Source organism: Brettanomyces nanus, chromosome 3 (assembly GCF_011074865.1).
Source record: "Brettanomyces nanus chromosome 3, complete sequence".
NCBI lineage: Eukaryota > Fungi > Ascomycota > Pichiomycetes > Pichiales > Pichiaceae > Brettanomyces > Brettanomyces nanus.
Window position 1 is genome coordinate 755,451 of NC_052376.1, and position 14,409 is coordinate 769,859.

General features: G+C 41.6%; 11 protein-coding genes and 1 non-coding gene across 12 annotated transcripts; 5 read left to right on the top strand and 7 right to left on the bottom strand.

Moving 5' to 3' along the window:
- Positions 1-24: 24 nt before the first annotated feature.
- Positions 25-735, bottom strand: FOA43_003004 (uncharacterized protein; the record flags this gene model as incomplete). Its single annotated transcript, XM_038923284.1, has 1 exon — positions 25-735. The coding sequence occupies one exon, from the start codon at positions 733-735 to the stop codon at positions 25-27; it is 711 nt and encodes a 236-aa protein (XP_038779212.1).
- A 250-nt stretch (positions 736-985) lies between these two features.
- On the top strand, positions 986-1,645 carry RHO3 (Rho GTPase; the record flags this gene model as incomplete). The annotated part of the gene is made up of 1 exon (XM_038923285.1): positions 986-1,645. One exon carries the CDS (start codon positions 986-988, stop codon positions 1,643-1,645), a length of 660 nt encoding a protein of 219 aa, XP_038779213.1.
- A 65-nt stretch (positions 1,646-1,710) lies between these two features.
- On the bottom strand, positions 1,711-2,532 carry FOA43_003006 (uncharacterized protein; the record flags this gene model as incomplete). The annotated part of the gene is made up of 1 exon (XM_038923286.1): positions 1,711-2,532. One exon carries the CDS (start codon positions 2,530-2,532, stop codon positions 1,711-1,713), a length of 822 nt encoding a protein of 273 aa, XP_038779214.1.
- A 393-nt stretch (positions 2,533-2,925) lies between these two features.
- Positions 2,926-3,891, top strand: FOA43_003007 (uncharacterized protein; the record flags this gene model as incomplete). Its single annotated transcript, XM_038923287.1, has 1 exon — positions 2,926-3,891. The coding sequence occupies one exon, from the start codon at positions 2,926-2,928 to the stop codon at positions 3,889-3,891; it is 966 nt and encodes a 321-aa protein (XP_038779215.1).
- A 297-nt stretch (positions 3,892-4,188) lies between these two features.
- Positions 4,189-5,058, top strand: FOA43_003008 (uncharacterized protein; the record flags this gene model as incomplete). The annotated part of the gene is made up of 1 exon (XM_038923288.1): positions 4,189-5,058. The coding sequence occupies one exon, from the start codon at positions 4,189-4,191 to the stop codon at positions 5,056-5,058; it is 870 nt and encodes a 289-aa protein (XP_038779216.1).
- A 537-nt stretch (positions 5,059-5,595) lies between these two features.
- FOA43_003009 (uncharacterized protein) lies at positions 5,596-6,318 on the top strand (the record flags this gene model as incomplete). The annotated part of the gene is made up of 1 exon (XM_038923289.1): positions 5,596-6,318. The coding sequence occupies one exon, from the start codon at positions 5,596-5,598 to the stop codon at positions 6,316-6,318; it is 723 nt and encodes a 240-aa protein (XP_038779217.1).
- Positions 6,319-6,790: 472 nt separating this feature from the next.
- Positions 6,791-7,864, top strand: FOA43_003010 (uncharacterized protein; the record flags this gene model as incomplete). The annotated part of the gene is made up of 1 exon (XM_038923290.1): positions 6,791-7,864. One exon carries the CDS (start codon positions 6,791-6,793, stop codon positions 7,862-7,864), a length of 1,074 nt encoding a protein of 357 aa, XP_038779218.1.
- Positions 7,865-7,867: 3 nt separating this feature from the next.
- On the bottom strand, positions 7,868-9,799 carry FOA43_003011 (uncharacterized protein; the record flags this gene model as incomplete). The annotated part of the gene is made up of 1 exon (XM_038923291.1): positions 7,868-9,799. The coding sequence occupies one exon, from the start codon at positions 9,797-9,799 to the stop codon at positions 7,868-7,870; it is 1,932 nt and encodes a 643-aa protein (XP_038779219.1).
- Positions 9,800-9,910: 111 nt separating this feature from the next.
- FOA43_003012 (uncharacterized protein) lies at positions 9,911-11,050 on the bottom strand (the record flags this gene model as incomplete). The annotated part of the gene is made up of 1 exon (XM_038923292.1): positions 9,911-11,050. The coding sequence occupies one exon, from the start codon at positions 11,048-11,050 to the stop codon at positions 9,911-9,913; it is 1,140 nt and encodes a 379-aa protein (XP_038779220.1).
- Positions 11,051-11,158: 108 nt separating this feature from the next.
- MET14 (Adenylyl-sulfate kinase) lies at positions 11,159-11,758 on the bottom strand (the record flags this gene model as incomplete). Its single annotated transcript, XM_038923293.1, has 1 exon — positions 11,159-11,758. The coding sequence occupies one exon, from the start codon at positions 11,756-11,758 to the stop codon at positions 11,159-11,161; it is 600 nt and encodes a 199-aa protein (XP_038779221.1).
- A 175-nt stretch (positions 11,759-11,933) lies between these two features.
- FOA43_003014 (uncharacterized protein) lies at positions 11,934-13,574 on the bottom strand (the record flags this gene model as incomplete). The annotated part of the gene is made up of 1 exon (XM_038923294.1): positions 11,934-13,574. The coding sequence occupies one exon, from the start codon at positions 13,572-13,574 to the stop codon at positions 11,934-11,936; it is 1,641 nt and encodes a 546-aa protein (XP_038779222.1).
- Positions 13,575-13,839: 265 nt separating this feature from the next.
- On the bottom strand, positions 13,840-13,912 carry FOA43_003015. The gene has a single exon. It is a non-coding gene; the product is annotated as a tRNA-Arg (tRNA).
- Positions 13,913-14,409: the final 497 nt, after the last annotated feature.

The window sequence follows — 14,409 nt, forward strand, 5'->3', positions numbered from 1 at the left end:
CCCAGACGAATTTATGCGCATTAATTATATTACATTTATTAGTGTCTCTCTCTCTTCTCTTATCAACTTGATCTCCTTGACCACCTTCTTCCAGATCTCGGGATCAATCACAACAATTGGAGTATGAGAAATCTCCACTCTCAACCGGTGACTGTCCGCCATTCTCCCATCTAAAGCCTTTTGAGCACTATACATGCTATCTTCGGACATAAAAAACAGTTCAGCCGTAACGGACTTACCAAACTCCCTAGTAAATCCCTCCACAGTCATCACCTTAAGTACTGTTCCATACTTTGACATGATCTCCACTATATCTGATTCCGTAACACCTGGTGATAGATTGCGCAATCGAAGAAAGCTTGTTTGAGAAGCTCCTATGAAGTTGACTGGCTTCTTTTGTTGTTTTTGATGGACGAGTCCATTTCGGGTTTTTCCAATTATCCGTTTCACGTCCTTTTCTGCCTCTTGTGGCAACTTATTCCTACCCTTTGAAGTCTCTATTCCCAAGGCCAATGCAAGGGGATTAACCTTCTTAGCAACCTTGCTAACCTTAACCTTACTAACTCTACCAATCTTGTTGGTCTTATTAGCCTTACTCACTCTACCAATATTATTGGTCTTACTAGCCTTACTCACTCTCTTAACCCTCAGAGCTAACTCTAGTGGATTCTTATCATCCTTTTTTCCCCGCTTACCATTTAGTGCCTGAAACAGAGGATTGTTTTCCAAGGTCATGATTCAGATCTCAGCTACGTATACATCTATTTGTATGTAGATAAGAGTAACTCATCGATTAAGAGTGATAATTTTTCACTTCGAAAAGAGGTCGATGAAAGAGCAAAATGCTGCACGTGATGTTTTTCACGTGTGCTCAGCACGCTGTTATTGTTCACGTGATCATTTCCGTCGATCGCGATTATAAGAATGTTTTAAAGAGCGCAGAAGTCAGCTCACCAATCAAGTCTTCTCTTCTTGTTGTGTCAGAATGGTTTTATGCGGAGGTCCTCCGAAATCGGTTCAGCGTAAGATCGTTATACTTGGAGATGGTGCGTGCGGTAAAACCTCGTTATTGAACGTCTTTACTAGAGGCTACTTCCCTCACGTGTACGAACCAACGGTGTTTGAAAACTACATCCACGATATTTTCATCGACGGTCAACAAGTTCAACTTTCTCTATGGGATACTGCAGGACAAGAGGAGTTTGATAAGTTAAGGTCACTTTCCTACAATGATACAGATTGTGTGATTCTCTGTTTCTCGGTGGATACGCGAGATTCACTAGAGAACGTTAAGAATAAATGGGTTGGAGAAGTGTTGGAGCACTGTGAAGGGGTGAAGATGGTTCTTGTGGCATTAAAAGCAGATCTCAGGCAATCAGAAGAGGAAGAGAGCGCGAATTCACAAGTACAACAGTTTGGAACCAGCGCGTATAATAGTGATGGTCAGTTGAAGAAGTTAGTGACGTATGAGCAAGGTTTGGCCGTGGCCAAACAAATTGGCGCTGTTCGTTACTTAGAGTGTTCGGCCATGAAGAAGCGTGGAGTCAATGAGGTGTTTACGGAAGCTGCTAGAATAGCCATTGCTTCAAAGCCAAAGAATGCTGCTCAAGAGGAGTCCTCTTCTCACGATTGTATTATACTGTGAGGAACCAACCTCTTTTTTTTAACTGTTTTATTTTATTTCGTTGATACTTGTTCAAGTTTACTTCTTTATTGTCTGTAGCGTCCGGAACTTCTGGTTGGACTCTCCTGCGTATATAGTCTGCCTGGACTGCCAAAGACAACGCTATTATTGGCAGAACGATACAGTCTAGTTCTGGACTTCCTCACCGGACTTGACGGCTTATGGTTTCTTATAAGATCAGCATTGTATGAGGTGTCACAGTTCTGTTCAAACATTGAATGGTTGGTAATATTTATATCTGTATCATCCGGGTCGTACTGAATTGATGTATCGTTAGGGTCTTCTGCCGGGAGTTCCCCGGTAGAGATGAATTCATCCAAGATAACACTGCTCAGCGTTTTCTTATGGAAATGCTTTTTGTTGTTTGGGATCGAAACCGTAGACTGCGTTGCAGCATGGTTCGGTTCCTCGAGAGAATAGAATGTTGTTGAGCCGGTTCCACTTCCCTTGGTACCATCACTTCCTTCTCCTTGTAATCCATCAATCTCCATCGAACTCCGTGCAAGTCCAATCTTTTCCACCGTCTCAAAGGTTCCTTTCGACACCAAAGTAGTGGCTCTAGTGGCCTGCTCCAAATCAAAAATGCCGCTTGTCTCAGACTTGGCTTCACACATATCCTCAAAGGGAGGAGCCTGTCTGGCTTGATGTTTGGCGCGATACTTCATATAAGCCGTACATAGCAAGAAAATGATAAATATTACCGCTATGGTCGGAAGGGTGATCAAGTAGAGTGTTCCCTGACGATACTTACTCTGTTGAATAAAGGGATTGTCTCTCGTCTGGTTTGGAATATCGGTAGGTGTGGCATTGGTATAGGCCACATGAGTTTCCTCGAGTTGGGAAAGCATTGCAAATCTTGATGATTACAAGGTGACCAGAGAGTCTGTTTGATATGATGCAGGATCCTCGAGAACTTTAGTGTAAATTACTTGCATATTTGATGTGTTTATGTTTTTCCCAAAGGGGGCACGCGCGGAAGAACTCCTAACGCTATGACCGGCTTATCTGTCTGACGACGCTCGTCTGTCTGACAACGCTCATCTGACTGACGGCGCTCATCTGTCTGACGACGCTCATCTGACTGATGACCCTCATCTGTCTGACGACGCTCGTCAGTCCGTCACCGATTGCCTCAAGAACCCGTTGTTTGCTTCGAACCATCGTCTGGTGCACAGATGTATTTGCTCAGTTTTCTTCCTATTCTCAGCTTCTCTTGTTCACATACTTCTTCCTAAATCAGCATGAGATATAACTATAGATCAACTCTACAACTAATCAAACCATTCTTCAGCCGAAGATATGCATTTCCTGTAAATAACAGGTTTATACAATCCAAGGCGGATCAACAAAATGAGATATTGGCTAAGTATAAGGTCAAGCTAGAAGCCAAAGCCAAGCAAGAAGGATTGAAAAATGTCGAACAACTCAGAGAAAAGATGAGAGACAAGATCGAAAATAAAAAGAAGCAGTTTAGTAAGGTTGATCCGTTGAGGGAACTGGAAAATTTGGAAAGAGCAGAAAAGTTAAAGGCTGCTATTGAAGGTAAGAAAGGAAGCAAGCAGGATCTTGGAGCGATGAATCCAGAGAGTTCCTCGAAGCCTTTCAAGACATTAGATTCGTTCGTCAAAGTGGAAAATCTGAAAAAGCTTCCGGCCAATCAGATCTCTCTAATTTGGAGAGCCAGGTTTCAGATGAAGGACAGATCACTATGTGCTGCCGTTCCTGCAGATAGTTTTGGTAGGATGTACGAGCATGCACGCAAAAACCCTAGATTTGTGCTTCCTCTGCCTAGAGATGATGCACAGGTTGAAAAAGGAGAACAGGATGAAGCACATGTTCCAGTAGAGATGCACTTTGTCCAGTGGTCGTTTGTGGGCCCTAACACTGCACATGTGATGATTACATCATTGACCGAGTATAAGTTACATAATGAGTATGCTAGACCTCATACTACCGTTGCATTTCATTCAGAATTGAAAGATTCTAAGCACTTAGTGTTGATGAATGGACAGGTTGATAAAGATGCAGCAGTGAGTCTACAGGATGCAAGGTTATTATTAATGAACTTACAGAGATTTTATGGAGGGCTAGGAGAAGAGAGTGAGATTAGTAAAGAGAGATTGAATATGGTAAAGCTGTTTAATAGAGGTTCTGGGGAGTTTGATGTGAAGAGGTTTATTGAGTTAGCGGAGATGATTGAGAATTGAACTGTATAAAGGTTGAATAAATATGAAGCCTGCATTGGCATTTAAATTAGATAGCCCTCTCCCGACCATAAATAGCCACCTTAAATAACCACCTTAAATAACCACCTTGAATAGCACCTTAAATAGCCACCTTAAATAGCCAACTTGAAAAACTTCTCCTATTGTTCTTCGTCTATTTCTTCAATGACGAATATTCGAGTGGCATATTTAGGGCCTCCGGGTACCTATTCTCACCAGGCCGCTAGACAGCAATTCGAACCTTATGGTATGGAAGATGATAGTATTTCAATAATATATATGCCTCAGCCCAGCATATCAAGTTGTTTCAAAGCGATTTCTAAACATGAGTGCGATTACTCACTGATACCATTTGAGAATTCCAGTAACGGACCAGTTGTTTTATCGTATGATTTGTTTCGAGACTTCTTTGTACAACACTCGCATCGAGATTGGCAGCAGTTTAAAGGACCTGATTTTGAAGTTATTGCAGAACAGTTTGTGTCAATCCATCATAATTTCATCTCGTTTGGTCGTGATTTGGGTCACGTGCAAAGAATATACTCGCATCCTCAAGTTTGGTCGCAGTGTAACCGGTTTTTAGAGCAACTAGAAGAACAGTGTGATCATAAAATCGAGAAGATCGATGTTTCTTCAACTTCTAAAGCGGTTTCCGTCTTGAGTATGATTAAAAGTCGAGATCAGCAGGGGAAGAGTGCGGCAATAGCATCAGCTACAGCTAGTGAGATACACGGAGTGCCAATTCAGCGAACTAATATTGAGGATGTCCATGATAATACCACCCGGTTTTTAGTTTTAGGAAATCGTGGTAGTGGTGGAATGATCCACTTTACACCTCGTACAGATAAAAAGTTGTCCGAGAAGAAGATGACACTACTAACATTTATTATTAAGGACAATGATAATTTCGGTAGCTTGTGCAACATTCTCCAGGTTTTCAAGCAGCATAATTTGAATCTACAAACCATTTCCACACGACCTTCTAGAATAAGTGCCTGGAGGTACGTATTTTTTGTGGAGGTCTGGTATGAAGAAAAGCCTCTATCTGCCGCATTGGTGGAGTTGGACACTATGGTTTTGGATTTAGCGGTGATTGGAACGTTCTACAGGCCGAACAAGTTTTTTGACATGGTTGGGAAAAGAGGCTAGTCAACAAATTGAATGAGATCATAGGCTCAGTGGATCAATGAAATCAATGAGGTCAATGAAACCAGTTATACAATGATGTAATGAGATGGCCTGGGAATCCAATTTCCTAAAATTCTCCAATTGAAATCAATAATACAATAATGTAATGAGAAGGCAAGGGAATCCAATTTCCTAAAAGAAATTCTCTGTCGATCTTGAACACCCCGAGCTTCTAGACCCTTATTAACTACCCCCATCATACCGGTGTGAGACAGCCACGGAGTAAAATACGCTGAAAAGATTTTTTGGCTTCCAGCCCCATTATTCCCAATTAGGAAATATGCCCCTTTAAGATCTGCATATCGAGGACTTTTGAAAAATTCACAATTCCCGAAGCGCGTCGGGCTTTTGCTTTGAACCAGCTCTCTATGGGGGGGAATCAGGTAGTAGTATATATATATACAATGATTTCTGATATATCAGTTGAAAGGGTGTTTTTCTTATCCCTTTAATAATCAAGTTCTTCTTTGTTTCAGTCACTCCTTTATTCTTCTAACCATGAAATTCTCCTTAGTCGTTCTTTCAAGTATTTTGACTCAGCTGGCTATCGCTGCGCCTGTTTATGTCACTGATTATGTCACTCATATTGTTACAGTCACTGTTCAACCTGGTCAAACACAGGTTTTAGGTTCTGCTGCTTCTGTTGCCACCTCTGCTGCCTCTGCTGCCTCTGCTGCCTCTGTTGCAGCCTCTGTTGCAGCCCCTGCTGCCTCTACTGCCTCTGGAAATGCCGAGACTACAGCTTATTCTGCTACTTCGGTTGCCACTTCAGCCGCCTCTTCAGCAACCTCATCAGCCTCGTCATCAGATTCTTCCTTCGCTTCTGAAATATTGGCTGAACATAATGCTAAAAGAGCCCTACATGGTGTTTCGGATCTTACGTGGGATGATACTTTAGCTTCCTATGCTCAAGATTACGCCGATAATTATGATTGTTCCGGTACCTTAACTCACTCCGGAGGTTCTTATGGTGAAAATCTAGCCTTGGGCTATTCTACAACAGGCTCGGTTGATGCCTGGTATAGTGAAGGTGATGACTTTGACTACACTTCGTGTAATGTCTATGATCACTTCACTCAGGTTATCTGGAAATCTTCTACTAAGCTCGGATGTGGCCAAAAGAAGTGTAATGATTACTGGGGTACCTATATAATTTGTTCGTATGATCCTGCAGGAAACATGGTTGGTGACTGTCCTTCCAACGTTCTTCCTTTGGTCTGAACTGGTTTTTATTTTAATAAGTTTTAAAGCGCGATCATTGGGATGTCTTGGACGCGTCTGGGCTTAAATCGCGTCTCGCTCGTCTGGGCTTGGACCGCGTCTCGCGCGTCTGGGACTCGTACCAGAGTGGTACCGAAACAGGACACCTCATAATATTCCCTACTACCGCCATTAAATCACTTTAGACGGTTTGTTCAATGATCCGTAGTCCAACATCGTACTCCAACAATTGTCCAACATTTGTCCAACCCTTCCACCTACGTTCTTGGTGTACGGATGAATTGTCTTATCGCATCTCGTCTATTAAAGCGTCCTATTTCCTTCTCTCTTCCTCGCCTACTCTCCTCCATATCTCCACGCCTCTCTCATCTCAATGACTTCTTCAGCAGCTTCAAAAAGGGGCCGGAAAAGGGCCTCGTTTTTCCAGATGATCCGTTTGGCGTATATTCTCTTTATCTTCTTCACCGGTTGCATGGCCATTATCGCCTCTCAATTGATCATATCTGCACTCTTTTACAATTACCCAGCTCGAAAAGAGGCTATGCTGCAATTCACTAAGCTGAATTTTGTCACTCTTCTCATCCACATCACTAATAAGGTCTCTCCTACTGAGCTCATATTCACCTTTAATGGCGACTCTTCTCTATTAAAGGATGTTGTTCTTAAGGATAAAGTGTCCAAGAAATACTCGCTACATTTAGATCCTCATGCCATCATCATAGCCAATCATCAGATCTATTCTGATTGGTTGTTTGTTTGGTATCTTGCCTATTTAAATAACTGCGCAGATCAAATCTTCATCGTAATGAAGAAGTCCCTTCAGAGAATACCTGCCATTGGGTTCGGAATGCGCAATTTCAGCTTCATCTTCCTCACCCGGAATTGGGCTGCAGATAGAGACTACATGTGGCTTCAGTTCAACAAGATCTGTCATTTGGGTTCTAAATGTTGGGTGTTGATCTTCCCTGAAGGGACCAATATGAGTAGTGGCACCATTGTAACATCCAACAACTTCGCCAAGAAGATTGGCAGTAAACCTACAAAGTATGTGCTACTGCCCCGTGCTAGAGGCCTCTATTTGTCGTGTAAAAGTTTGGCTAAGACCACTTCTACTCTGTATGATCTTACTTTAGGTTACAGTGGTCATACCAGCGAACAGATGGCTCAGGATATATACTCTTTGAGGAATATCTACTTGCTTGGAAAAGCGCCACAGACTGTCAGCATTCATATTTCTGCCTATAATTTGCAGAATGACATCCCCAGAGTGGATTTTACGGGGACTGCTACTTCACCTCTTTCTACAGAACAGGAGGAACATGAGATCGAGCAGTTCAACGACTGGCTAGCCAAGCTTTGGTACAAGAAAGATCAATGGATGAAGCATTACTACGAAACAGGAAAGTTCCCTGATACAGACGGTAGAGAATATAGAGTCCAATTAAAGTTGAGGAATAGATTGGAGATCTTTAACGTGTATATAATTCCGGCTTTATCAGTCATGTTTGCCTATCTAATTTTCAGTGCGGTGAGATTAATGCTATAGCTGCTATATGGTTTTGTTGGTCAAAGACTGGTACCCTTCAAACATCTCTTTTAACTCTTCAATACTCATCTGTTCAAAGGTCTTGTTGAATTGCTTTGGAGGCTCCACTACAGAGTTTCCTCGACTCCTATTTTTCACTGTCTCTAGTGCATTTTCTAGTGTATTAAAGATCCCTCCTCCTTGCTTGTCTCCTTCATTCCCAATTTGTTGTAGAGAACTTGATCTCGAGATTCGTTGAGGACTTCCACTAAAAAACGAGCCACTCATAAGACTAGCAGCACGACTACGCACCTTGGACCGTTGCTGAGACTCGGATTGTACCCCTAATGAGATATTGGATGAACTGGCACTGGCAGGAAGGAAGTTTTTCACTGCACTACCAACACTATTGGTGAGTCTACTCAGTAATCTCTCTGGAGGTAAGGATGGAGCAGTAGTAATGGCTGGTATACCCGTTTTACTTCCGATAGAACTCAAGGACAAGTTGGAATGATGTTTCAAACTGTTGCTGCCGGTCGAGATTGATGATGAAGATATAGGACTGATGTGGTGGTCTTCTATTAGAGTTTTTTGAGATTCCTGAAATGCCAAGTTCTCTTCTAGCTGTTGACGAAGTGCATTATCTAAGGTGTCACCATCTTTAGGACTACTGGAATTAATCGCTATCCAGGGAACTTTACCCATGATACTTTTGAGACTAGCATCTACGGATCTGCTGATATTTCTAAGTCCTTGATCTGCATGGTAGATCGATTCTGATAGTGGAGTTGATTGCTGAAAAGAGGAGGGGAAATACGAGCTGGAACGAGATCTCGGAACAGAATGAGCTTGTTTGTACTTCCTGGTCTCTTCTTCGATGTTTTCTATTACCATAGGTTTAGTTAGAATATCCAATACCTGTTGGTCTGTTTCATCGCCTGGTGGTTCAATATGAAGATCGTCTAGAGTTACGCTGGCTAAATAGGAGATGCAGGCCTCGAAATTCGTCAGAACATACAAGAGTTTACCCCTTTCGTCACGGTAAGTCTCGTCGTCGAGTTGATAAATGTATTCGTCGGTGAACTGTTTCATGAAGTTGAGTTGGGATACCAAGGAATGGGTACGAAGATCTTCAAGTTGGATGATAGTGTATATCAAGACTGGTAGGTAGATATCGGTGTTCATGGCGAAATTGGGGTTTTTCCCGGTCTCCATATGCTGAATTATCGTCGAAATGGTGATGTGGATCTTATAGAGGTATTTCGCTTTGAGTGTGGGGGACCTTTCGGAACTAAAGAGTTCAAATATCGGAAGAATAATCTTATGTATGTCGTCCACAAAGAACTTCTCTTCATCTTCGGGAAGATCGATATCTAGATGGCTGAATTTAATGTTCAGAGAGTGTAGACAGGCCAATTTCACTGCCAAACTATCATTTAATTTGCGCACATAATCATCGATACTGATTCCCTTACTAGGAAACATAATAGAGCTGTAAAACTTATCGCATACCATTCTCTCGGCAAGAACGTTGTATATATAGCAGGCGTAATCTCGGGGTGTATCATATTCAGGTAATTCCACAGGTTGTTTGACGCCGGAATCATAGACAAAGCTGTGTGCTTTGGCGCTAAACTTACGATAGAATCTATGGAAAAGATCAGCGATCTCACAAGTAGCCAACGGACGTGCAAATCGTGGTTCTTTGAGGTATTTGAGGAAAGCCTCGTATTCCTTCAGAAGCTCTAAAGGCAAAGAAGACTCCTCTGGCATTTCAAAAGCATCTTCAAGAATGCTTGGGCTGGTTGGCTGAGTATTTGCAGCAGTAATTGATGACGGCTCAGACTCAGTTTTGTTAGCGCTGTCTACCACCACCTCAGTTCCTTCCGAGTTGTATGAATTATTAATTGCTGTCTCCACCGGCCATGTTTGTTTGGTTGGAGGAGTGTGGAACATTGAAGAAGAGGTACAAGCAAATTAGATGAGTAACGAACAAACGAACAAACGAACAAACGAGTTCTCGCGATATCTAGAGGTCGTATAAAGAGCACATATATTTTTAGTGATTTAGTGGTTATTTAAATAACTGTTGAGGTTTTTCATGCCCTGAACGATATCTTCTGGTCTATTGACGAAACCAATACGAAGGAACCCTGGATAGCTAAAGGTTTCTCCGGGAACGACAAGTGTCCTGTAGGAGGTAGCTAAATCGACAGCCAATTGCATAGTAGAAGTTCCATCGGTAGTATTAATTTTGACAAACGCAGTAGTTCCAGCCTTGGGTCTAACAAATTCGATTTTACCGTTGGATTTGGCCACGGCTTGTTCCATCAACTCCAAATTGTCCTGGCAAAGCTTGAAGTTTCTCTTCAACACGGCAGCTTTATTGCGCAACACGTATCGAGCGATCATATCGTCAACCATACTAACGGAGATCATATTGTAGTCTCTTCTTATCCAGCATGCTTCGATAAGCTCCTTATTCTTCGAAACAATCCATCCCAATCGAGTTCCTGCAGCAGAAAAAGTCTTGGACATCGACCCCGTAGAAATACCTTTATCGTAGAGCCCAACGATAGAGTTGGGGGCCGTTTCGTCCGCATTCAAGGAGTGGAAAAGAGGTCTGTACACCTCGTCACAGAGAACATAGCTATCGTTGATTTTGGCAATATCCACTATTTGTTTGAGCACCTTGTTCGACATAATACAACCGGTTGGATTGTTAGGATTATTCAAGACAATCATTTTTGTATTTGGTTTAACCAATGATCTCAACTTGGAAAGGTCAGGCTGAAACCCGTCCTCAAAATTCAAACGAAGAATATCTACATCGGCACCAAACATAGCTGGAATTGAAGACAATTGCTGGTAGATTGGACTCATCACTACGACATGATCTCCTGGACCAACTAAAGAGTAGAAAGTAAGGAAATTACCCCCAATACCACCGTTAGTGATGACAATATCATCATCAGTCACCCCTTGATAGAGCTCAGAGATCTGTCTCCTCAATTCTGGAGAGCCCTTAATGTAAGAATAGGACAATCGGGTCTCGGCCAATTTACCGAAATCAAACTTTTCACCACTGATCTCTTCGATCTCGTCAAGAGACATAGAATAGCAGCATGTTTCTCCCAAGTTATAGTCCACAACAGTTTCGTACTTGTCGACAAACTGTTCGAGCGTAAACGTATCCTGTTTCACCATTTTTAGGTATAGAGAAGAAGGAAGAGATAAGCAGAGACGAAAGAAAGAAAAACTAAGACTCGAATGACTCATTATTACATATTTATACACTGTATCTAGACACCGTATTCAACCAATGATCTTTCGATTCTTCAAGTAATCAAGAATGGTTTCAACACATTCCTCTACAGACTGTTTGTCTGTATGCAAGTGAATTTCAGGATGCTCGGGAGATTCATAAGGATCGTCTATTCCCGTAAAGTTCTTGATTATACCCTGACGTGCCTTTTTGTACAATCCTTTCGGATCTCTTTTCTCGGCCACTTCAATCGGCACATCCACAAACACTTCGACGAATGGAAGCTCGGCGTCTTGATGTAGCTTTCTTGCAGCATCACGGTCTTTCTTATAGGGAGAAATGAACGAGGTCAGAGCGATAATACAACCGTCAGCAAACAATTTGGCCACCTCTGAGATTCTTCGAATGTTCTCGTTTCTGTCCTTCTCAGAGAATCCCAAGTCTTTGTTCAAGCCAAATCTCACATTATCTCCGTCGAGCCTGTAAGCAGGAAATCCCAGTTTAAGTAAATAAGTTTCCAAAGCACAGGCCACAGTACTTTTTCCAGAGGCACTCAATCCTGTGAGCCAAATCGTAGCACCTTTTTTCTGCGTGATTTGCACTCTTTCTTCATGAGTAACGTTACCGTGCCAAGTGATGTTAGTAGCCATAGTGATGCAAAAAAAAGGGAGATTTGATGAGCAAAGAGAAATAAGAATGGCACTCGACAACTGAAAAATTGTGAACCCTTTATCCCCCCCCCCCCCAATTTAAAACCTTCCTCCACCATCTTTCCCCCTTCCTTGCTTCTTCAAACTCACGTGACTTAAGCTAATTAAGACCACTTTACGGGGACATCTCCTCGATCGCGCCGAGAACAATTTTTTTCAGCTCGGCTCTTATTGCCGAGTCATCGGACTTAATCCGCTCTTTGAGATCTCCGTAATTTTTCAGCACTTGATTTATTCTGGTATCGTACTCGTCTTCCAAAAGCTTATTTTCAACACTTTTCAACTTGATAAGACGAGCTAGACCGATCTGGTCTCCTAGTAACGCACCAATAATAAGAGATTGTACAAGCATACCTCTAGCCTTAGCATTGGTTGTTTCTTCTTTGGGTCTCATGTATAGATCAAGTGACTTATTGTAGATTGCAACGGCCTTTTCACTATCTCCAAACCAGGAATGATGAAGTACAAACGAGGCCAAGTTGTTAGCCATTGGTTTAGGAGACTGGGGGACTAGAGCTTCCGCCAAATTCAAAAACTCATCCTTATTTTTATCGATGGCAGAGTAGACAAATACCAATGAAGTAATGCATTTAAGATAGTCCGTGCCTGGTGCCGTGGCAGGCACTTTGGTTTGGAATTCTTCAAAATATTGAATTGCCTTTTTTAAATCCTTCGAATGGAAACCTGCTGATTTGATCAGATCAAGTTTTACACGGATTGGTTTGTCCAGTCCTTTTTCCTGGATCAGATCTCGGAATTGTTCTGTTATTTCTGCTGCCGTCAGCTGAACCTTTACCTCTAAAGGAGCTAATTTCTGTAACTGCTGCAAGTTCGAGCTGTCTTTTCCAAAAGCTTCATCATCTGCCAATTGTAATTTGGAAATCGGTAAAAACAGCTCCAGCAACAATTTGGAAGGTAGGTGATTATCTGTGCAGCAATCTCGGGTGGATAGGTACAAATAAAAGTAGTCACTGTTCTTAAGAGTGTCTTTCTTCGAAGAAATAATTGATTCGACAGCTTCAGCTGATAATCCAAGAGGAATTAGAGCTTTTGCCACATTAAGACTTATTAAATCTTCCGCCAACTTCTTCTTACTCTCCTCTCGAATCAAACTACGATCTTCCAGATTGTGCAGAATTCTGTAGATTTTAATGGCTTTATCCAAATTGATTTGGGTGGCACCTTCCTTAATGTCTATCTGATCGCCATGAATCAATTTCTCCAATACTATACTTCCAAGAAAATCGCTCGGTTTGTTCTTTACCAACTCATTGAATAACTCCCAGCTACTCTTCACTCGACCAGGATTGTATTTGATCAGTTCACCAATAGATTCTGGTTTCAGCGAAAACTCGGAATCTATCTCATTCAATCTTTTGAATGCTATACTGGCAGATGCAAAACTATATCTGGCAAACTTCTCTATGATTTCGCTTAGTAGCAGAAGTTCTCGGTCTTGATCCAACTGCTCGTTTTCTTTCATAGCGCTAATGAGATTTCTTGATAAATCATACAATTTATCACCTTCCTCTTTCTGTTTCTGGTGTTCCAAAGCATTGATACGCTTTAACTGATCATTTATCACCTTGAAGTATGACTCACTTTTCTTCAAGTTCGGTAGTTTCTCCAACGTCTCCTCAATACTCTTGTAGGAAGACTGACTGTTGAAACGATGCTGAAAAATTGTCCATCCTGCAGCTTTGCAGCCAAATAAATTGGTGGATACAATTCTGCTATATCTGTTGAATCTAATCATCTTGACAGTATAGAATTCCAACCCCTGTTGGCGAAATTGTTGCTATACTTAAAGAAAGGAGTCCTTGAAAATGGTACAGAAAAAAATTTCAGACCCAACTATTTCCAAGATGATTTTACTGGTTAAGTGAGTCAGACAATTTCATTCGAGGTCAAAATGGTTCAACTTCTTTTCTTGTTGTCTACTGCAACTGGCTTATCGTTTACAGTCTAAATAACAAGTAAAAAAATGCTAGCTTCAACCCTGTGGGGAAAAAGCTTGAAAGCACCCACGCGGGGACTCGAACCCCGAATCTCTTGAGTAGGAGTCAAACGCGCTAACCATTACGCTACATGGGCATCAATCGCCATTTTTGGAGCTTCAAATACTTTAGTGCCGCAAGTTTACATCTGAACTTAACCTTGTTATTTGTATGGTATTTGTTTGAGATTGTTTTGTGACTGCAGAGCGAGAGATATACTTATCTTCAATTCAATGGTTTTATTTGAAAGAAATGATGGGTTAAATTTCCAGTTGTTATATAGATATGTCTTAACTATACTCAGAATATGAAGGCAGTAAACCTGTAGTGTTACAAATATATACAATAGTCAATGATAACTTATATGTCTCTTGAATAGTTTTTATTATGAACTCCCGGCTAAAAGTAGTTTGGCTTGTATAGATGAGGATCATTCCACTTTAGGAAACCTAAATCCGCACCTAATTAGTATTTTTCACCTACCAAAAGAACACAGAGTTCTTTGAACACATAGTTCTTTTGCTCGAGTGCTCAAAGGCAACCAAAGGCAACTGATGAGATTGAAACTCTCATCCAATATTGTTACCGCAACTT